The sequence below is a fragment of the Theobroma cacao genome, chromosome 7, assembly GCF_000208745.1.
Source record: "Theobroma cacao cultivar B97-61/B2 chromosome 7, Criollo_cocoa_genome_V2, whole genome shotgun sequence".
NCBI classification, from domain to species: domain Eukaryota; kingdom Viridiplantae; phylum Streptophyta; class Magnoliopsida; order Malvales; family Malvaceae; genus Theobroma; species Theobroma cacao.
Window position 1 is genome coordinate 14,111,666 of NC_030856.1, and position 23,230 is coordinate 14,134,895.

Below are 23,230 nucleotides of genomic sequence, written 5' to 3' on the forward strand. Positions count from 1 at the left end.
CTTCTCTTCTGTCTCTTGCAGTAAATATGGTGGCAACAACTATTTGTTGCTTCACTAGCACATCCATCGCATGTCTGTTGTGCATTTGTCTCATGTCAAGAATAATAATTTTGGCATAAGTGGTAGTAAGTATCTGACATGTATCCAGCCATGTCATACATTTAACCATATTTGTCATGGATATGTGCATAAAGCCATGCAATGCTTCATAACTTCAGATACAGACAAACTAGAAAAACCTAGATTACCAAACTTAACTATTCCAGTGTCCAGGTTTATGATTCGCAGGATTCAAACAACATTGATGTTAAAGACTATGATTAGACCTGACAATTTGTATTTTTATGTTTTAAACGTGTCAGACACGATTTGACATGAAACACGTTAAGGTTAAACACGAACACGACATGAATAATATTCATGTCTGAAATCTGAAAAACGTACATGTATACGTTTAATAACCGTATAACATGACAAAACAAGATTAACATGTTTATTAAACGTGTCAATATAGGACACAACACGATTAATAACACGATTAACATGTTTAATACGATTAAATAAAATTTTATTATTTAATTTAAAATCAATAATCATAAAAACAATTATAACAAAACAAAATAATAATAACATTAAATATAATAAAATTTAACATAAATAAAACACATAAAATTCATTATCATATAAAATGATAAAATCCATCATTAACATCTAACCTTAAAATGCTAATAATATCTGAAATGATCCAAAATGATAACAAAGCAAAATTTCAAAATTAGGGTTTGGGCATGGCATAATGACATTACTAATACAAATTTCTAGGCAACTACAGAGAATGGACAGGTTAAACATAATCCGCTGAAATAGCATTTTCTTTTTTGTGCTAAACATTGAAAGGATGGGGATTGTTGGTTTGGAAAGAATCTATGTTTTCTACATGATTTATATTTGGAGTTGGTTGAACTGCAAAACCTGGAAAGACAACAGATCACTTTAAGGAGGTTATGAAAAAAGTTAATTTCTCATTTATGTTGCACACACAAGGACGATAATAGGCACCGATAGTAACACAACCAGTATGACATGCTCAACAGTTAAGCATCTACTGACATGAAAATAGCTATATCTCAAAGAGAGCTGCTATGATGGCTTGAAGCATACCTGAGACTAGACAAAAAATGTAGACTTCATCTGAACTATATAAGAATGCATTTATTATTGGATATAAGACCAATGAATACTTACTGACATTATTGCTGCTTCATTAACAAGATTTCGAATATCTGCCCCAGAAAAACCAACAGTGCGAAACACAAGCTGCAGCATTGGATAAGAGGAGACAACAGTTAGCCCAAAACCAAATTTCATCCATTCAAACTCAAACAGTTAGTGTGTCTATCAGAAACCAGAAGAAAATTCATGTCATATTGTGCATGTCACTGCATCAAAAAGGGCCGCAATCAAGTTCTCTAAGGAAACAACTCTAATCCTACATCTAAAACTCACATTCCTCTTTTTTTTTCTCATTATCTCCTGAAATACCATTTGCACATTAACAGCTAACACATTTTCTCTCCTCCTTTTTACATGTATTTTAAAATGTTGATTACTTAAGATTATTTGTCTATTTAATCCTTATTACCAGTGTGTGGGTTGTGCAAATGGCTGGGCACCTAATAATGGGGTTCGTTTCAAGACTAATAATGTAAAACAAGAAGACAGCACCACATAATTACTTAAACTTAGTTGCCAATTCCTTTTTTGATCAGCTGAAAGTCAGTAACCAAGGTCCATCAGATAAGGATCATTTACACTGTGATTATTGCTGGAAGCCAAGGCATACAAAGGAGACTTGTTGAAAGCTGAATGGCTGATCAACTAGGGGTCGTGGAGGTAAACAGATGGGCTCAACAAGACCACAAGCAAACCTTTCCGAAACAATAGAAATACCTAGAGAGACAACTAATACTGGGAGTCTTTCCAATGAAGACAAACCCTAAGGCGTCTTTTGTCTCAACTTGATTCTCAATCGACCACAGTTGCTTCCAATTTTGTCAAAACAGGTACTGCTTTTCTTGTCTAGATTCTGAAGCAAACACACATATGACAAGCTCTTCCAATAAATTCTCAACTTATTCTCCGTGTTTAGACAATAATAAAGTCCATATAGCAGATGGATCTTTAGCCTCTATATCTAGAATAGGTTCTGGTAAACGTACTCCCACCATTAATTTATCTTCAGTCCTTCATATTCCTAGTTTTCTTATTAACCTTTTATTTTTTAGCTCAATTACAAAAATGTTTGATTGCAAAATTGAATTCTTTCCTACTCATTGTGTTTTTCAGGACCTAAAAACAAGAACGATTGGCTTTGGTAGACTGCAAGATGGCTTGTATTTACTACAAGAAGGTTGCAGTACTTTGATTTCTGGTATAACCTGAGCCCTGCAGGAGAATCTATAAATGTTAATGATGCTAGGGCGTTGTGAAGACACCAATCGTGGCAAGGTTGGAAACCCCACTAAGGTGAATCACTAATCTTGGCAAGGGAAGAAAACCACACTAAGGTGAAGAATAGCAGTAATCCCACTTTGGTTGGCAAAGCCAAAGATACTAAAACATCTTACTCTTTTAAAAAGAGTCTAGAGAAATAAGCACTCTTACTTAAGAAATATTCTTTATTAATTCTCAACTTGAATGTGAATAAAAACTAAGCCTAAGGGTCCTATTTGTAGTATTATAGGCCCACATCTCAATAAAACTCTACTTCAAGTTGTCTAATACAACTACAGTAATTAACAAGAGATTTAAATAAAATAGGTGTTCTATTCCTAAATTAAACATTTTTTTTTTAAAGTTATTGTTTATTTCAGAGCAGAGGGTACCAAAGGTTCACCTCTGGAGGAAGTACATACTTGATTAAGGTCTGTTATTCACCTACTTGGGAATAACAGCACTTAATCCTCACAGCACCAGCAACCAAGGACCTTTCTAGAAAGCAAAAACAAAAGCATATCCCGCCACCATCCTAACATATCAGGTGAGCAGGGTCATAATAATATACACAGCATTCCAACTCTACACAACCCAAGCAACCTAACAAAATAATGAAGTAGCCACATAGAACAAGCCTACCCCAAAACGCCTAGATCCCCCAGGTGGCTGCATCAAAAAAGAGCTCCTAAGCCATAAATCTCCTAAATTAAACATGACTAGCCTAAAGTCCTAGTACAAGTAAATTAAATAAAAAGAAAAATTCTATCATGCCTATAATTCATAAATAATAATAATCTAATAATATACTACTATATCAGTTAACCAAGAAATAATCCAGTGGCATAGATGATTAGGACACCCATCTTTTTCTATTTTAGAAAGATTATATCCTAGTTTGTTTAAACTATGCAAGTTGGATTTATTATTTAGTGATGCTTGTGAATTGCTAAACACACCAGACATTCTTATCCTTTAATTAATAATAAGAGTTCAATTCCTTTTATGACTATTCATTCTGATTTATGGAGACCTAACCGAACATTTTCTCTATCCAATTACAGATGGTTTGTTACCTTTATCGATTGTTGTACTAGATTAACTTGGATTTATTTGATGAAAGTAAATAATGAGGTTTTTTCTTGTTTGCACTATTTCACAAAACAATTTGTACACAATTTGATGCCAAGGTTAAGATTTTGAGAACCGACAATGGTACATAATACATGGATGGTGTGCTTACAATGGGATATTGCACCAAACTAGCTGTGTTGACACCAATGCACAAAATGGAGTGTCTGAAAGGAACAGGAGGCATTTATTAGAAGTGGCTTCATCTCTCATGCTTACTATGAATGTTCCAAAGGTTTACCGAGGTGATGCAGTACTTTCAGCCGCACACCTTATTAACAGAATGTCCCTAAAAACACTTAATTTTAAGAGTCCTTTGGAAGTTCTACAAGGTAGCAATTCATACACTATTCCTCCAAAAATTTTTGAATGTGGGTTTTGTTCACAAGCAAAATGTAGGTAAATTAGAACCTGGGGCTCTTAAATGTGTGTTTGTTGGCTATTATGCAACTCAAAAGGGATATAAGTGTTTTCATCCACCCTTAAGAAAGTACTTTGTGAGTATGAATGTTATCTTTAGGGAGTCTGAGCCTTACTTTTGTACACCTCAATTTAGTCAAAATCCTAGTGATGACAAGGAATAACCTAAAAGTGGACGATTGGATAGGCTAAATTTAAAAACCTACACACGACGGGATAAGACAAATAAAGCCATAAAACATGTAATACCTAGTCAAACGCCATCTTTAAGTTCAAATCTTGAAAATACATGGGATGAGTCTCCTTTAACTTTTGATTGCCATAATTCTAATTCCATTGCTAATGATCTTGATGTTCCTATTGCTATCAGAAGGAGTCAGAGCTTGTACTAAACATTCTATTTCTAGCTTTGTTTCCTATGATTCTTTGTCTCCCTCCTAAAGAGCATTTGTATTATCTGTTTCTTCTATTTCTATTACACAGGGTTGGCAAGAAGCATATCATGATCCAAAATAAAAAGAGGCAATGGTTGAAGAGATGAAGACTTTGGCAAAAAATGACTTGGGAACTTGTTACTTCCTCATTAGGAAAAAAACCAGTTTGATGCAAATGAGTGTTTAAAGTGAAACATAAGGCAGATGGTTTAGTAGAAAGGTACAAAACTAGACTAGTGGCAAATGGCTTCACCCAGACCTAGTGGGTGGACTATCAAGAAACTTTTGCTCCTATTGAAAAAATGAATACTATCAGAATCATGTTATCATCTGCAACTAACCTTGATTGGGACCTACAACAATTTAATGTCAAGAATGCCTTCCTATATGGAGACTTGGAGGAAGAGGTGTATATGGAAATTCCTCTAAGAGTTGATGATTAGAAGATTAAAGGGAAGGCCTGTAGATTAAAGAAGGCATTATATGGTTTGAAGCAATCATTTAGGGCATGGTTTGATAGGTTCAGTAAGGGCATGATCTCATTTGGATATCATCAAAGCAATATTGATCATACCTTGTTTATTAAATACTGTGATGGTAAAATCACACTACTTATTGTTTATGTCGAAGATACAGTTGTGACTGGGGATGATAAGGAGGAGATTGCCCGGCTCAGGAAACTTTTAGCTTAAGAGTTTGAGATTAAGGATTTGGGTAAGTTACGATATTTCCTTCAAATAGAGGTTGCCAGATCAGATAAGGGAATCTTTATTTCTCAAAGGAAATATATTTTGGATCTCCTTGAAGAAACCAATATGTTGGGATGCAAACATGCTGACTCTCCGATTGAAGCTAATCACAAATTACAAGCAGGAGTTGGTGAGTCAATTGATTTAGGCCAATATCAGAGGTTGGTTGGGAGATTGATTTACCTCTCACACACCAGACTAGACATAGCTGATGCCGTAAGTTTGGTAAGTCAATATACGAATGACCCTCGGGATTCTCATCTAGAGGCTGTTTTCTGCGTTTTAAGATACCTGACATCTGCACTTGGAAAAGGATTGCTCTTCTTTAAGCATGGTCACCTAAAGAAAAAAGCTTTTACAGATGCAGATTGGGCTAGATCTCCTGATGATAGGAGGTCAATGTCTGGTTATTGCACATTTATAGGTGGAAATTTAGTTACTTGGAGGAGCAAAAAACCAAAATGTGGTAGCTCGGTCAAATGCAGGTGTAGAATATAAAGCTATGGCTCGGTGTTTGTGACTATGGCTGTAGAAAGTAATGGAAGAATTGCAATTGTCAAAAAGGAAATGTCTATCCATGTTCTGTGGTAACATGGCTGCTATTAGTATAGCTCACAATTCGGTTCAACATGATCGAACAAAACTTATAGAGATTGACCAGCATTTCATAAAAGAAAAAATAATAGATGGTTTTTTGCATATTTCTCATGTGACCTGAGAAAAACAAGTAGCTGATGTGTTTACTAAGGGACTTAGCATCAGACAATTTCATACTTAAGTTTGCAAGTTGAGCATGTGTGACATCTATAGACCAACTTGAGGGGGAGTGTTGACTGGTGGAGGATTTTTAAGAAAAATTATTATATATTGCATCAATATCTAATTATTAGGGCCTAATATCGTGCTTTCTATATTTGTGATAACTTCCTGTTTTAGGGTTAACAATGTGCGTGTGTGTATACGCTACTGTAAATATTTTCATGACAGAGAATAAAAAACTCTCTTGGTTTTTTCCTCTGAACACAAGGAGTTCACTGTTTTGATTCTCTGATATCCACAACTGATTTTCAATTTATTTATTTATAATTTTATTCTGCATGCAGATAACAAAAGCATATCTCCCAAGAAACTAAGCACTCCTGTGCTTGGAAACAAAAAGAACATCAATACCCTGCATGAGTGGCCTACATATCATAGCAGTATGATAACTATCGAGAGAGATACTCTGACCCAAACTAAATTTCTCTACATTTGAATGCATTAAAGAGGAAAAAAAATCCAAGAGATGATTACTACAGTCCTACAATTTTATTTTACAATATAGAGAATGATAAAAAAAATTCTGAAAAGCAACATAAGTGTGAGATGCAATAATGATGATGATAAGCAAATACATTAATTTACCAGCATCAGACTTTTTGTCCCTTTATATTCTATAGTTGTATAATACATGAAAATACAGTTAACATGATTTTGAGAAAGTTTAAGAAACACAAGAATAGAAACAGTCACAACCCAAAATACATAGACACATGCTCAAATTACGATGAATCAACTCACCTTTTCAAAGTTCACATCTTCAGCTAGCTGCTTTCCTACACTATGCACACCAAATATCTGCACCCGTTGCTTTGCATCTGGCAAGCCAATGTACAAACGACGATCAATGCGCCCGGGGCGAACAAATTCAAGGTCCAATTCATCTGGCCTATTGGTGGCACAGATGAATATCACCGCTTGTCTGAGTGAAAACCGATCAACACCAGTTTTTTCCTTCCTACAGGATGTCAAGCTGAATAAGAAAACAATGGAGTTGAACAGAAATATGGTTTGACTCTGCAAAGTCAAGAAAACAACAAACTATGGAGCTCCTTTCACTGCTTCAAAAAATTGCCATTTCAGAATTCAAACTGCAAGTTGACCAGATGCTCCAGTACAGTACCAAAAAGAGAGTAGTTTAACATTGTTCATAGAGTAAACAAGAAAACTTAGCAAAAAAAGGTGAAAAGAGAAGAGAATTGTGAGCTCAAAAGCTTGGGGGGGGGGGGGGAGAGGAAGATAATTGATTATTATTTTACTAATGGAAGTTTGCCTCAAGTCGTTATGGGAGCAAATACTACAGTATGCATTGAGGTAAACTACTATACTTACTCCCCATCAAGCTGAGCAATGAGAGCTTCAAATGTTGCCCTTCTGCGTGGATCCTTTCTTGCATGCCTTCCAGCAATGGCATCGATTTCATCAACAAATACAAATGCAGGTGCCTGCACCAAAGGATATGTATGCAATTCTCATAAGAGAAGGACAACTGGAAGATACACAGTAAGATAATCAACAAGTGTTAAAGAAAATTAGAATGACATTGCTGGTAATAGCCTCTGGAACTTGAAAGTTGAAAATAAATGCCAATGCTGTCAGCACTCAGCAAGAAAAAATTGTATATATATGGAGAATAAATTTCAATGTAGCATTTGGTTTCATTCACCCATCATTAGAAATTTGCTGCTGAACTAAAGGCATATAACAATCACAACAACAGGAGAATTAGATTATTTTAAATATTTTCAATGGAACCTTTTGAAATGCAAGTGCTCATGGACCGTAAAGAATCAGGAAGATGATTGATTGATAATTTAAAGAGAAATATAAAAACAACCTTCTGACCATTACTCCTTGGGCTAATATATGAGAGACAAAAGAAAAATTACAAACTTTTAAGGGAGGTTGGTCAGCCAACTTTGATTGATGACACTACCTCAAAAGCACCTGTCATCGGTATTGAAGTCCTCTCCTCTCCATTAATAAAATTAAAGGCTCTTCCATGGCCAAGGGGATATGATATAGAGACTAATATGGTATTAAAAGGAGGTTCCTGAACTAGCTTTCTAACCGATCTTAGGAGATTTGATTGTCAAAATGCTCAAGAAATTGAGTCCCGGAAGAAGTAACAACAGTGGGGCACAGGTACAGGCTGGCTTGCACTCACCTTTTCCATGAAAGGGACTTTCAGGAACCAGAAGTAAACTAGACAACATGCTTACTAATAAATATCAAAGATGTATGGAAATATTGGCCATTGTTCAGATTATTCATCAGCATGACTGCTATTTATTCAACAACAAACAGAAACACTAACACATAGAAAATCAAGCACAAACAAGAAAGAAACATTATCAAGATTCAGTTATTAAGAAGTAATTGGATGCATAGCATTCTAAAGAAGACTTGTAGCCGAGTAAAATTTTTATCTTTGGGGATTAAATTAGAATTTTAGTCATCACAGAGACATGCACATTTTAAGTAGGAATACTATAATTTTGTTTTTTCCTTTTCTTTTAAGTTATGATTTCTAGTGGAGTCATGTCAATCAATTATAAATTATGAAAAAATAATATCTCAACTAAAACAAAAAATTACTAATTGTTAAGGAACTTTCTTATCTCTTATTTAAGGACTCCTTTTGGTAAAACAAGCTAAAACAAGCTCACCAAGCTCTGAGTTGTTGATCTTCATTCTGGTTTTCTCATGAACTCAAGTCTGTTTTCCGAGCCTTGTAAGACCTGTAGCTTCTATCTGGTTCTCTTCATTATTACTATGAAAAGAACTATTATTGCAGGGTGGAAATTGATACTAATATGCTTAAGGGAATTTGGTTGAATCAATTCTGGTTGCAACGGTGGCACAAGTTACAACAGACAGGGTTGGTTGGTGTCATAATGGAAGTAACGTGGCCTGTTTTTGTCTGCTGAGGTTCTTTTGTTTGAATGTGTTCAAGGAGTCAGTAGGTGGTGGTTTCTATTGTTTGATCTTCTGTGATTAGTTGTGTCAGAACAGTAGCTGTTTTTGTGTTTGCATTTGTTCTGATAGTTTATAGATGTGGCAGAGATCTTGTAAATAGGTGTTGGCTCTGTTTCTCTTTTCGTCCTGATGATGATGGCCTGATTTTGGGATGGTATGCTAATGTCTTCATAGCATCCTAAAATCAGATTCTACTTTTGTTTATCTCCAAGGATACTCATCCCTTTTTTCAGTAAGGAAATGTGCTTAACTTTAAAAAAAAAAAAAAAAAGAGGACTCTTGTTGGTAGAAGGCAGTAAACTTTTATTATTATCAATAAATTTAATCTAGTCTTTGCTGCAATCTCAGACTCCCATCCGTAGGAATGAGATGCTGTTTCATTAACTTGATTTAGAGCTTTGAATCACCATAAGAATTGGCTACATCAGAATTAGAGCACAAAATGGTCCTCGTACAGGGTTTTTTTTTTTTTTTGGATTTGGGGGAAAGGAAATTCGAGTCTTGCTTTTTAAGCAAGAAAATCATGCACCAACCAATAAGCCTAATGCTTAGGTGCTGGACCCTGTACAAGGGTTTATCCTTGAAATTATTTATTATGCACTTCTCTGGGGCTGTAATAATAATAATAATAACTAACATGTTTGCTCGTAACAAAATTAAAAACTTATCAAACAAAAATATTACATTTAATGATATATTAATGCATTCTTGCAGTTGCAGGTATGTATATAATACATATGGATGAAAGTAACAAAATAGTTCATAACAAAAGTATAGGTTGATGACAATGATGATGAGTTATAATAAAAATGAAAACTAGTCACGGTTGGAATTGGTTATGATACTACGTTGCAGGGGCAGCCATGGACTACAGGGCAATGATGGTGGTAATTAAAAGTGTCAGGTTGCCTGCTATGGATATGATGGTGTTTGTCCCAAATCGGTAGAACCAGAGTATCACTAATGGTAGTCCTAGAAGGGTGAGGTGACAATCATGGTGTTTAATAAAAATGAAAACTAGTCACGGTTGGGATTGATTATGATACTAAGTTGCAGGGGCAGCCATGGACTACAGGGCAATGATGGTGGTAATTAAAAGTGTCAGGTTGCCTGCTATGGATGTGATGGTGTTTGTCCCAAATCGGTAGAACCAGAGTATCACTAATGGTAGTCCTAGGAGGGTGAGGTGACAATCATAATGTTTAATAACTAGAGTAAGATAAAATCTGCTGGTTGTGTGATAATGAGCAGTTGAGATGATGGGCACGAGAAAGGTGGCAGAGCCATGGAGGTGTTGAAAACTTGGAAGTCACTCCCAATGGTGGTACTCATGGAAAGGTAGTAATCATAAAATACTAGTAGAATGCCATATCTTACCAAAAAAAATTTGTTAATTGTTTTCTCTTGTTTCTACTTCTTATGAAAATATAAAGATAACTTTCTTGTTCTTTCCACATTTACTAAAACTTTTTCTTAGATTTCAAAAACTAAAACATCAAATCGGTCTTCTAGTTTTTTATTTTCTTTCATTTTATATTTAATTTGAATAGAAAAATGAAAAAGAAAAAGAAAAAAAGGACAACAATAGCAGACAATCCCTGTATTCATCAATTGTTCTAATTATCAGTAGAAAGAATCATTAATTTTGGCGAAAAAAAGTGAAATGACTTGTTGTTTGCCCCAAACAGTTGACTTTTACTCACCACTCTATTTCTTAAGCATTTTAACAGCTATTAATGGAGACAATAAAGAGCGAAAACTTGAAGGAGCTATTTTTGGACTGCGCCTGAAATTCAGCATATTTAAGTTTCACAAAAATTTAAAGAGAAACTTTACTTCAATAAAATATCCAAAACACACTTGGAATTATATTTGTGAAAACATAACCTAATCATTTTTATGACTTAGGTGAGTAAAGTATTTCAAAAGCACTACACTACCAGATTTGCAACAGCATAAAATAAATGAGCTCCAACTTGTCAAAGCTTAAATAAATGAGCACTGAATAAATTCTCAATCTACCAGTGATAATCGATTTACAAAATTTTTAAACAAAAAGAGAAGAGGGAGGCAAGGGAAGAGAGGAGAGTGCTTACATTTCTTCTTGCTATAGAAAACATCTCATTGATCCTAGCTGCACCACTTTTTTCACTATCTGTAAACTCAGCACCAGAAGCAAAAACAAAAGGCAGCCCACTTTCCTTTGCTAGTGTTCGTGCAAAAAGTGTTTTTCCTGTCCCAGGAGGTCCAGAGAGAAGAACACCCTGTCATCACATAACCATGACATGCTTACGTTATAGTCCAATCAATACTTGAGGACCGAGAAAACATCTATTGAGTATAAAAGTTTACCCGAACAAACTGAACACCTTTTTCATAGTATTGCATGGGATTTCCCATATAAATCATCAGCTCATCGAGAAGATCCCAAACATCACCCCCCAATACCACTTCTTTATACATGGATTTTGTTTCACCAACATCTCCAACAGGCTGATTAAGTACAGAATGCAATAACAATTTAATAACAGGCAGAATTTGACAGCAGGGCAGAAACAACAGCCAAATTTGAAACTTTTACCAGTATGAAGTTTTCTGCATAAGCCATATCAAATAGTTGGTTATACTTTTTGTAAAGAAAACGCTTAGAGGTGACATGAAGAAGCATTGCAGACTCCCTAATAAGCCATAAAACTAATATTCCAGGCACCAATGCAATCACAACTTTCAGAAAGTAATGGATCTGTCGCTTCTGAAGGAGGTCTACTTCAACTCCAGAACTTGAGATAATCTCAAATAAGTAAGGATCAAGGGGAATATCGACCTACCAAATAATCACAGCAACAAGAAATTTTATGGAAAGGATGTACACAACTCTGTTTCAGCAAAAAGGAATGAAACATTATACTTACAACATATTCTAATGGAAAACCTTCTTTCATTGTTACATACAATCTTTTCAAGTCCTCTGTGAAAACAACAGCAGTAACCTGTTTTAAAAAGAATGCATGATCACAAACTTCCTCCATAGCCATTTTGGTGCCCCACAAATATCATATAGTAGTAATTGCCTTCAGAACAAATATAATGTATTGACACATGTTTAAACCTCTGAATTTTGCATCAGAATATTTCCAGTCCTTTCTTTTATGTTGTATTTGCACCATTTCTAAAGTTAAGAGGAATAATATAAATCCATCTAAGTCCTTTGCCCTAAATAGAATATATAATGCAAACATGCTTATGAATATCAGTGTGCAAGTGCAAGCACATGCGTGATGCTCATGTTTTGATGCATACATGACCCAAGCCAAACATGTCTACATGTATACAAATATATGTGTTCACACACGCACACACAACATACATAAAGTTTGCAGATAATGCACCAGTTAGCATTCTGTTTTTCTTAGAAAAGTGGTACATACTGGTACCATGTATTTTGGTAGACCATTGCAGGTTTATTGGTACATATATGTACACACACAAACATATAGGTTGTTGGTACCATACCAGTCAAAGTTTTGGTCTTCTTAGAAAAGTGATGCATACGGGTATGGATATATTACGGTGTACAATTTAACATTTATCAGAATATATAATTATAAAAATTACAAATACATTTGTTCATATGCATAACAATAGAAGCAATTAATTTAATTTAAGTTACATAATTCATAATAATTTTAATAATATTAATACTAGAGCAAATATAAATGATAACACTCTTTGATTATAACAATATCAACATGTAAATTTGACATAATATCAGGTTCCTTTAAAATTAAAAAAACTAAATTTCGTAAAACAAAGTAATTAATTAATAATCCACCAAACAAAACCTTACTTCTCACTTAGTGAAACACAACATTCAGGTGAAGACATTTAATTTATTTAATAGGCAAACAGCCAGCCCATTCAAATAACTACTCACCTAGAAGATAAAATTGGAAATGAAAAATATTGAAGCTTTTACTTTCTAGTATAACAAAACCATAAAATGCTCATCTTAAAGACAGAACGTTAAGCTCTGGTTTTCAATAAGCACAAAAGGTTAAAACAACTCTATTTTTCCTTGTGAGTACTGGTATTTCCACAGTAACAGTTTTTATGGTGGTACTCTTTCCTTCCTCATGGGCTTTCATTTTGCAAATCTCTCTCTAACAGCTCCTTAGCTCTCTGAAAAGAAAATTGAAGCATTCTTCTCTCTCTACAACACAAATCCTCTCTCTCTCTCTCTCTCTATGCATATTTGTTGGTGTTTGTCTTTTCGTGTGATAAGCTGGCGGTTCCAAGTGATTTTATGAGATTTGTAGCAATAGGTTTTGAAATGAAAAAAAATAAGAGAGAGAGAGATTCGTGCTGACTGAAACATAATATTTCAACCAGTGAAAACATGCCAGTACATCGAAATAAACATACGGTTATATAAAGCAAAATGGAATGTACCAGCCGGTACCCCTGATCCCTAACACCTATTATATAATAAATAAACAGATAGACAGACAGATAGATAGATAGATAGATATATACATGACACACATGTTCATTTTGTGGGTACACTATGAAATTTACCAATTGAATACAAAATAAACTTGACCTAATAAGGTAAAAAGAATGAAAAAAAAATATTGGGCAATGCAATGCCAAAAATTGCTAGGTATTTCCTCAAAAGCAGAGAAGATTAGAAACAAGATTGTACACCAACTTACCTCAGAGCATTCAAGTTTTTGAAGAAAATAAGCGTAAGGGAGTTTAGGACGATAGCGCCACCATCTCTTAGATATCCATAGAGCTCTAGTTCCCTCTGTTTCTGTTACATTTTCAACTACATCCTTGCGAAGGCTGTTTTCCACCTCTTTCATGTCAAATTCAACTACATACTTGGCATTTATGGAATCTAATTGCTCAGATAACTTTTCCTTTCTGAGGATCGCCTTCCATGCTTGAAGCCTTTCACGCCATGTTCCCATACTTTCTGGAACTTCACCTACCAGAGCAAACACAATGAAACAGGCCGTCAAGAAACACAAAGGTCAGAATATTAAATCATTAGCCAAATCCCCCACAAACCTATGTGACTTTACAAAGATACCAGTTGTCATATATTAACTTCAAGTTATATACCTGCCATGCAGAAAATACCGAAGCAGAAAGCAAGTCATTGCTCATGTAATGGAGATAAACTGAATTACTACTAGAATACAACATTTGCAATTAAAAAGAAAATATTCAAACTAAAATGCAAGATAACTATTTTGTATGGATAAAAAAATAACAAAGCTGGCATTTGATGCTTGACAGTTATGTACATGCATGCACATTAACTGACCTGAGATGCCCAAGTCTTTACTTAACTCATCCTTTTCCTCTGCATTTAATCTTGCATCACTGTCAATAATTTGTTTCACTTTCTCTTTAGAAGGCTCTGGATCGTCATCCCATGCATTTTCTCCAACATAAGAACTATCATGAATAAGCATTCCATTAGGTCCTTCAATGAACTTTTTCAATTTAAGGCCTTTGGGTATTGTCTTCCTCCATAAACTCTTCTTAAACCTGCAACAACATGAATAATGGAGAATATAAGAATTCAAGTTGGACAGCCATGCTGTCAAATCTCTTCATTGGTTTCAAGATTTTTAATGTTTGTACCACGAGAAAGCATTCAAGTTAACAAAGTTCACGGACAAAGAAACGAGAAACGCGTAGATACAACAACATATTATCTATAGGCAAAAAATGTACTTCATAATAAACCAGCAATAAACTTACATAATAAGAAGCAAGCTACTTGTTTCTCAAAAATATTAGACACTAGACAAAAATTATTAGGAATAGTTTGACTACATGCAGAAGAAACCACTTGCATTCCCTTAACAAATTCAGCAGATTTATGCACAAAACATTCTTTCTTTTTACCACAACAAATCACATCACTTACGAGTATCCAGACCTTTATTCAGATAATCTATGTGCCTTGTCAGAAATTAGATTCATAGACAGATATTTACCAAAATTCTTTATTTTCACAAGATCAATAATTTAGAAAATCTCTTCAAACACATGAAATGAATCAACACTTCAAATTCAAGAATATAAATAAACAATAAGCAACAATGTCTAAAAGGTCTAAAACAAATAAAAGCGACAATTTAATTATATTTTATTTCAATGACTTACCTCTAACATATGCATTGAAAGTTGTGAAAATTATATAGGAGGTAATTAATCTTTCATTCAACATGAACCTAGATTCTGATTGATAAATCATGCAGCACTTCACAACTAGATAGTTATGTCTGATACATTATTAGAATATAAAGTAATCAGTAAACTGCATATGCAAGTAATAAAAGAAATGCATTTACTTTCTAATATTACTAGGAGAGGGTTCAGGAATCAATGCCTCCATATAAGCCTCTGTTAATTCTTTTCTTTCTCTACCTAGTTGAGGAGCTCGCACGGCAGCATACAGTTTTTGACAAGAAATTATTGCAACAAAAATATAGAGGATCAATGCAGTAACCCGTTTGGGCTCCCAATTCTTGAAATCCTGAGAATAATTAACCAATTATCAGCTTCACAATAATGAAATGATCAAGAAAAAAATTAGAAACGCAGAAAGCCAAACCAATTTGGGTTCATATGAATGAGCTATATCCTGCAATTCAATCTTTTGAGTAGGCCATACAATAACCATGAAAGAGCAAGATTATGCAGATAGGCATTCTGACCAACATTAGTAAGTCTTATTTAAAGATTCTTACAATACTTTTAAGTTGGTTTATTTCCACACAAATTTTTTATTTTTCAATTTAAAATTAAAAACCAGAAGATGTTCTGAAATTTGTCAAGTTTGTTCTCCAACTGTATTTGACATTTTACACATTATTCTAACTTTATATAAGAGGTCCAACAGTTGTTTGGCAGGAACTTAAAATTTTTCGAACATGGAAAAAATTCTATGTAGAAGTACGATTGATAAGGCTAGTGTTTGAAAAACATAACTGAGGCATACCTCAAGGAACGGTGGTGAAAATGCCTAGAAGCCTATTTATTAAAGTTTGTAATTAAAAGGTGTACACCTTATCCAATAATGTGCATGCTTTCTAGTAACATGTTAGCCTTTTGTGCTTTATTTTGTTAAGGGTACATTTTATTGGTTCAAAAAAGACCGATAGATCTTTACTAGGCAGGGACCCACTTCCAAACTCTAAAGAAGCAAAATGGATTGTAGAGACTAAATGTATCTTTTCATGGATCAAATGTGGCTTATTTAGTTTTGTCGGATAGTTAGGCTCGATGGTTATTAAAGTCAAGCCAAGGAATTGGTTCTTGATTTTTAGGAAATAGTTTCTGATTTTATTGTTTAGATATTTTCAGTTTTTCAGAATAAGAAGATTCCTTAACTTAAGGGATCTTTTCTGGTGCCTAGAATAAGGGGATTCAATAACAGATTCTGTTGTTATGTTTTCTCCTATATATTGCAGTTGTTATTCAGCAGAATGAGATAAGTTGAATCAAGTTCTTTTATAAACTTATGTGGTATCAGAGCAAGGCTCTTGACTTTTTTTATGGCCAAATCGGCCATGACTGGGGCAAGAAGAACCACGGATTCTTCTGATGCAACAAACAGAGCAGACTATTTTTCCTAACATCTTTCTAGTTAACCTCCCACAAACTGAACGGCAAAAACTACCTAGAATGAGCTCAGTCTGTGAAGCTGGCAATTGATGGCAAGGGAAAGCTTGGGCATCTCGGATGTTTTATTTGAAAACAAAATTGTGGAAATCTAAACTAGGGGAACGTGAAGTTACTATATATTATAATGAGATAGTTTCCCTTTCGCAAGAATTGGATCAATGTTACAATGATGAATGGGATTGTCCTATTGATAGTGTGAAAATCATGAAGAAATAGGAGAATGACCATAGGTACTTGTTTTTGGCAAGTCTCAATTATGATTTTGATGAAGTTGGGTCTAGGATCCTTGGAAAAAAAACGTCTACGATCACTTCGTAAAGCTTTTTTAGAGATTAGAACATAAGAGACTAGAAGGAAGGTTATTTTGAACAACCAAGAAGCAAAACCTGGGACAAATATTCAAAATTGAGCCCTAGTTTCAAGGGGTATTAAATCCAACAATGACAGAAAGAAAAAACCTTGGTGCCATCACTGCAAGAAGCCATGGCATACAAAGGAAACCTATTGGAAGATTCACGGGAAACCTCCAAACTAGAAAAAGAAAACAAGGGGCAAAAACCTAGCATTTCAAGCCTACCATGAAGAGAACTGCGGACAGCAAGTCGCCCCAGAAGCATCTCCATTCACAAAGGAACAACTAGAGCACTTGCACAAGTTTTTCCAATCTCCACAGTTCTTAAATTCCTCTTGTTCCTTGGCCCAAAAAGGTAAATTTGTTACTACCCTTCTTAGTGTCAATTCTTCTAATAAAACCACCTTTTGGATCGTAGATTCTAGAGCAACTGATCATATGACAAGTCACTCCAACCTTTTTGCCACTTACACTCCTTGTGCAGGGAACAAAAATATCAAGATTGCCGATGGGTCTCTCTCGGCAATAGCTGGCACAGGATCCATTGTTATATCTCCATCCATAACTCTGCATAAAGTTCATGTACCTAAATTGTCTTGTAATCCTTTATCCATCAGTAAGTTAACTAAAGATCTCATGTGTCAAGCTAATTTGTATCCCTCTCGGTGTAAGTTTCAAGAAATGGTCTCGTGGAAGACAATTGGCAATGCTAAAGAAAGCGGAGGTCTCCATTTGTTTGAATTTGAACCTGATTCGGGAAAACAAGTTAAAAGTACATGTTTTCAATCTGTTTCTGTTCCTAGTGATTTTATGCTGCGGCATTATAGATTAGGACATCCAAGTTTTTATTATTTAAAACACTTGTTTCCTAGTTTATTTAAAAACAAAAGTCCATCTTCATTTCAATGTGAGATTTGAGAATTAGCCAAGCATCATCGTTCACGTTTTCCTCCAGAACTATATCAGACATCAAAACCATTTATGTTAATCCACAGTGATGTTTGGAGACCATCTTGGGTTTCAAGACCTTTTGGCAAAAAATGGTTTGTTAGCTTTTTTGATAATATTGTGAGGGTAAGTTGGGTGTATTTGCTAAAGGAAAAATATAAAATAGAAAAGGTTTTCAAAATCGTTTATGCCATGGGGGAAACACAATTTCAAGAAAAAATAAAACTTTTTAGAAGTGACAATGGCAAAGAATATTTTAACAAAGTCCTAGGCGATTTTTTTTAAAAAAAAGGCAAAACACACCTAAGTTCTTGTAATGACACTCCTCAACAAAATGGCATAGCTAAAAGAAAAAAACAAACAATTTTTAGAGGTTACTAGAGCATTTTTGTTTACAAATAAGGTTCCTAAGTATTTTCAGGGCGAAGCTATTTTAACTGCTACATATCTTATAAATCGCATGCCTACAAAGATCTTAAGCTTTCAAACACCTCTAAGTGTTTTTAAAAAGAGCTTTCCTATATCTAAGTGGTCTTCTGACTTGTCTTTAAAAGTGTTTGGATGTACTGCCTTTGTTCATGTTAATGATCAAAACCATGGGAAATTAGATCCACGAGACGGAAATGTGTTTTTGTAGGTTATGCTCCAACTCATAAAGGATACAAATGTTATGATCCTAGTTCCAAAAGATGTTTGTCACAATGGATGTCACCTTTTTTGAGTCTAAACTATTTTTTTACACTCATCTTTAGGGGGAGACACATATTGAAGATTTGGAATATTTTGATGTTTTTCAACCCAAATATACCATTCAATCCAAAAACACCACATCTGATGGGCCAAATTTTTTTATAAACACCGAACTAGTGTTTTAACTAATGAAAACTCAAGTCCAAATTCTATAGGGTCATCTCATAATTTTGATAGGAACAGCAATGGAGAAACAAGAAGTATGAAAGAACTTCTTATTTTATTCACAGAGAAAACAAAGTCAAAGCAATGAGATTAATGCCTCTCAGCACTGTCAAGAGTTAGAACCACAGACTAATCAAAACTCCACTGAAATTCCAGGTAACCTTCATACTTTACCTAATTCCCAGTGAATTCACTCCGAGTATAGTATGTTCGACCTTGATATTCCCATTGCTAATCGTAAGGGAGTCAGAACTTGTACGAAGTATCCCATGTCAAATTTTGTGTCTTACAAAAATCTGTCACTTACCTTCTCTTTGTTTACCTCACAGTTGTCTTGTGTAGAGATTCCAAAGACTGCAGGATGCTTTATAGGTCCCTAAGAGGAAGATGGCTATTCTTGACGAAATGAAGGTCCTTGAGAAGAACAAGACATAGGAGGCAATAGATCTTACAAAAAGAGAAAAAGACAGTTGGCTGCAAATGGGTACTCACAACTAAGTACAAGTCAGATGGATCCCTTGAGCGATACAAGGCACGCTTGGTGGCTAAAGGTTTCACTCAAACATATGGTATTGAGTACCTTGAAACCTTTGCACTAGTGGTGAAGTTAAACACAGTGAGAGTACTTCTGTCAATTGTAGCCAATCTTGACTGGCCTCTACAACAGCTAGAGGTGAAGAATGCAGTTCTTAATGGTGACTTGGAGGAGGAATTTTACATGGATCCACCACCGGGCTTTGAAAGGAAGTTTGGGTCAAAGGTATGCAAACTAAAAAAGTCTCTACACGAGTTAAAACAGTCACCAAGATCTTGGTTTGAGAGGTTCACCTAGTCTGTAAAAGGCAAAAGATACATTCAGGTACAGACAAATCCCACCATGTTCACAAAGTATTCAACTAATGGGAAGATAGCTATTCTCATAGTGTATGTGGATGACTTGGAATTTTTAGCAGCAAAAGGCTCCAAGTTTCATTTAACTTTTTTATCTAATCAAAACTTTACCCTTTCATTATCAAAATCACACACCCAATTACCACTTCAAGCCCTAAATTTACAAGTTTTTCCCACTAAATAATCAACCTTTTTGCTATTTTATTCAAACAACACCCATTCCCCACCCTCCTCAACTAAATATTAAAAAGAGAAAAAAGAAATTCTAGCAGAAACATGAACATGGAACTGCACCCCCTTGACACCCTGATATAAATCCACAAGCGTCCTCTCCTTCCCTAGTTAAAATTTTAAGTATTTATATTAATCAAGGTTCTGGAGTAATGAGTTCATCCATATTGTGTGATTGAAGTCAGACATACAGCATTCATGGTGGAAACAAAAAAGGGGCAGATTTACAAGACCCAAGCATTCATTTATGGGATATGTTGAGTTAGGTTCCACTCAGAACTTATGCAGAGCTACTATTTATAGTGTAATAGTGAGGCATCGTCCACAAGCCCATGGCTCTGCTCATGGTTGAATTAAAATATTCTTTGGGCTCTTGAATTCATGTTATTTAGATTACAATGTGTCACATATTAGGCCTTCTTTTACTCTTTGGTAAAGATTTATCTTTATTAGGGTCAAATTACACCAGCTCACTTTGTACAGGCTTTCTATTGAAGAACATAAGAATCTATCAGTAGCTTGGTGGTGCAAACCATAGGAGGAGTGATACTTTCTTTCCTTATGAGAAATTCAAGCCTATTTGTACAAGGTCAAAAAATATTCCATTCCTTTGTTGTCTTCATCATCTTCGCTAATCATTAAGAAAAGCTTCAATAGGGATTCTTGACTCCCAAGCCTTGCTTCCCATCAAATCCCCCAAATGTTTCCTTGCAATCCTAAGGCGAATTCAATTACCAAGTTCCCCTTTATCATCCTCCATCATTATGATAAGGTTCATGAGTGAGATTTCTAGATTCCAATCATGACTTCAAATTAGAAAAAGAAACTATAAAACAAATATGCTTGAAATAACTAAATGAAACAAAAAGAAAATCTAACAACATAACCTCAAGAAAGCAGTTCTTTCTTGTCAGAATATGTTCACACAGTAAAATCATAATTCATCCCTTCCAACTCAAAAATATACCCTTTTTCTTTTCTTTTGATTTGTACATAGGGCCAATACTCATGGTTTTTATTGGATCAGCTTGTATATAACGAATGCTTTCTCCATGATCTTGCATGGTCCAACTCTGTCCCATTTCTAAGAGCTTCTTTAATTGAATCTAAAAGATTTTTCTCCATTTATTAGACCATAATGTTCTGAAAGAAGAAACAGCATTTACCTTCAACTTTGCATGAATTTCAGCATTTCAGATTAAGAAACGCTATCTTAGACAACTAGTCTGTTTCTAGTGGTTTAAACCTCTATTTCTGTTATACTGAGAAGGAATGATCTGTTAATAGTGGAAATCACATTGGGCGCAACTAATATCTCATCAGATTGGTTCAAACAAAAAAAAACATGTTACTATTGAACTCAGTTGGAAGCAAAGGGTACCTATAGCCAAAACCATATTTGATAAGAACATGTAACACGGCAGTGAGTTATGTTTCAATCATTCTCAAAGCACATTGAAGAAGAAATGGAAGCCTTACTGAAAAAAGATAAAACACCAAAAGGCATTGGCTCTTTTTCATAATGGGCCAACTGGGAAAGGCTTATCCTTTTTTCAGAAGTCAGAATATACAGTAACAGAAAGAAAATGCAACTGGACCTGGACACATCTATCCTGTGTTTCACACAGAAACTGAAGTTTCATTTCAACTTCATACTTCATGTAATTCTAAGAATGTTGTCATTTAGTATGAATTTCATTTTTCATTATCCCCTATCCTGTCTACAGATACAAAACTCTAAAAATCCACAAAAGTCAAACATCCAAGAACAGACTTGAACTAAGCCGTTGGCTGTTCAATCTAATTAATGCAGATATCGATCAATACCAGCCATTCATTTCCAAAACTTTGAAAGTGTAATACCAAAATTAATTTCAGCATTTGCTACGTTAGTATTCCATTCATTTTCAATCACTCAAAAACTTAAAAATAAAAATGAAATAACCCAAAAAAGCTTACCTTCCAGCGCTCCCACCGGTTCCAGCTAACAAACTCGGGAACCAACTCAGTCCACAACCGAGTGAACTCACCCTCGCCTTTCCTGAACCCTTCCTTAACTCGTCCCACCAGCTCATCTACCCTTACATTCGCCTCATCCAAATTAAACCCTGTTTCCTTCTTAACCGACTCCCCAAATTTGGACCAGAACCGCTCCGACCCAAGCCGGAAAGAGCGAGCAAGGCTGAACCAAGAGAAGCCATTGGAGCCAGACCCGCCGGGATTCGCAGAGGAAGAAGCTCGGATTTTGAGCCTGCGCCTTGTGGGGACTTGAAAGAAAGTGAGATTTTGAGGGGTTTGAGTGATTGGTATGGAAGAAAAGATAGGAGGGTTCAGTCTGATGGGGATTGCAACCTCCATTTTTGTTGCTCACGAAAGAATTTGAAGCGAGGTTCCTAGGACTGTGCTTTATAGGAGGGGGTTTTTGAGGGGTTTATCCCCGTGTTGGGAGTAAATGGCACACGTGCGTTGCGCACGTCTGTTTTGCGCTTCACTTGCATGATACTGGATTGTCGCCCCTGCCATGGTGGGGTAAACTATCATCCTTCAAATTTGTTTCACTAGTCTAAACTATATGTCGGTGGTTCTTATCTACATAGCTTCTCCACATTTAACACCTATACCTTATATTTTATTAGGTTTAAAGGGCATTTTTGAGTTTTTAGTTCTTTTCGTTTCTCTCATCAATCGCCTGGTGCTTTTGCTTTTCACTTTGTTTTTGCTCTACACGTATCTCAATAGTCAGCACCCTTCTCACTTGATCCGCCAATTAACCATTCTCTCACCAATGATCGTCTTAGGGTTTTTTTTTTTTTTTGTTTCCGCTATCAATTGTTGTGACAATTACGTGTCTTTGCTAGTGATCCTTTTCACATGTGGTTTTTGTGTTGCTTTTCTCTATCGACTTAATGGCAATTCTTTTGTTTCTTGATTGAGTGGGGTTCTTATCTTTGTTTTGTCACTTATATTTTCAATGGATGGTGAAATGTTTTCTATCAGCGGCGAGTTTTTTCTCATGCCTACCTTTCTTTCTGTAGGTCATTGTGTTTTTTACAAGGCTTTTCACTTTTAGCTCCTTCATTTTTTATTTTTATTTTCCTCATAATATTTGTGCTCATATCTATTTTGATGTTGGTGTTGGTGTTGGTGTTGGTGTTTATTTT

The 23,230-nt window shown here is 35.1% G+C and overlaps 1 protein-coding gene across 2 annotated transcripts in view; it reads right to left on the reverse strand.

The window, feature by feature from the left end:
• Window positions 1-22,649, reverse strand: part of LOC18594886 (ATP-dependent zinc metalloprotease FTSH 12, chloroplastic) — a 30,112-nt gene extending 7,463 nt beyond the window's left edge. Inside the window, exons 1-11 of one of the 2 annotated variants that reach the window (XM_018125173.1) lie at window positions 22,029-22,649; window positions 15,397-15,581; window positions 14,358-14,584; window positions 13,738-14,015; window positions 11,938-12,015; window positions 11,607-11,849; window positions 11,378-11,518; window positions 11,122-11,289; window positions 7,379-7,491; window positions 6,788-7,004; window positions 1,246-1,317 (exon numbers count right to left, since the gene is read on the reverse strand). In XM_018125173.1, the coding sequence (XP_017980662.1) occupies window positions 1,246-1,317; window positions 6,788-7,004; window positions 7,379-7,491; window positions 11,122-11,289; window positions 11,378-11,518; window positions 11,607-11,849; window positions 11,938-12,015; window positions 13,738-14,015; window positions 14,358-14,584; window positions 15,397-15,581; window positions 22,029-22,427 (2,121 nt within the window). In that variant the 5' untranslated portion in view covers window positions 22,428-22,649. The remainder of the gene's footprint in view (window positions 1-1,245; window positions 1,318-6,787; window positions 7,005-7,378; window positions 7,492-11,121; window positions 11,290-11,377; window positions 11,519-11,606; window positions 11,850-11,937; window positions 12,016-13,737; window positions 14,016-14,357; window positions 14,585-15,396; window positions 15,582-22,028) is intronic. The other variant, XM_007022554.2, reaches the window with a different exon arrangement.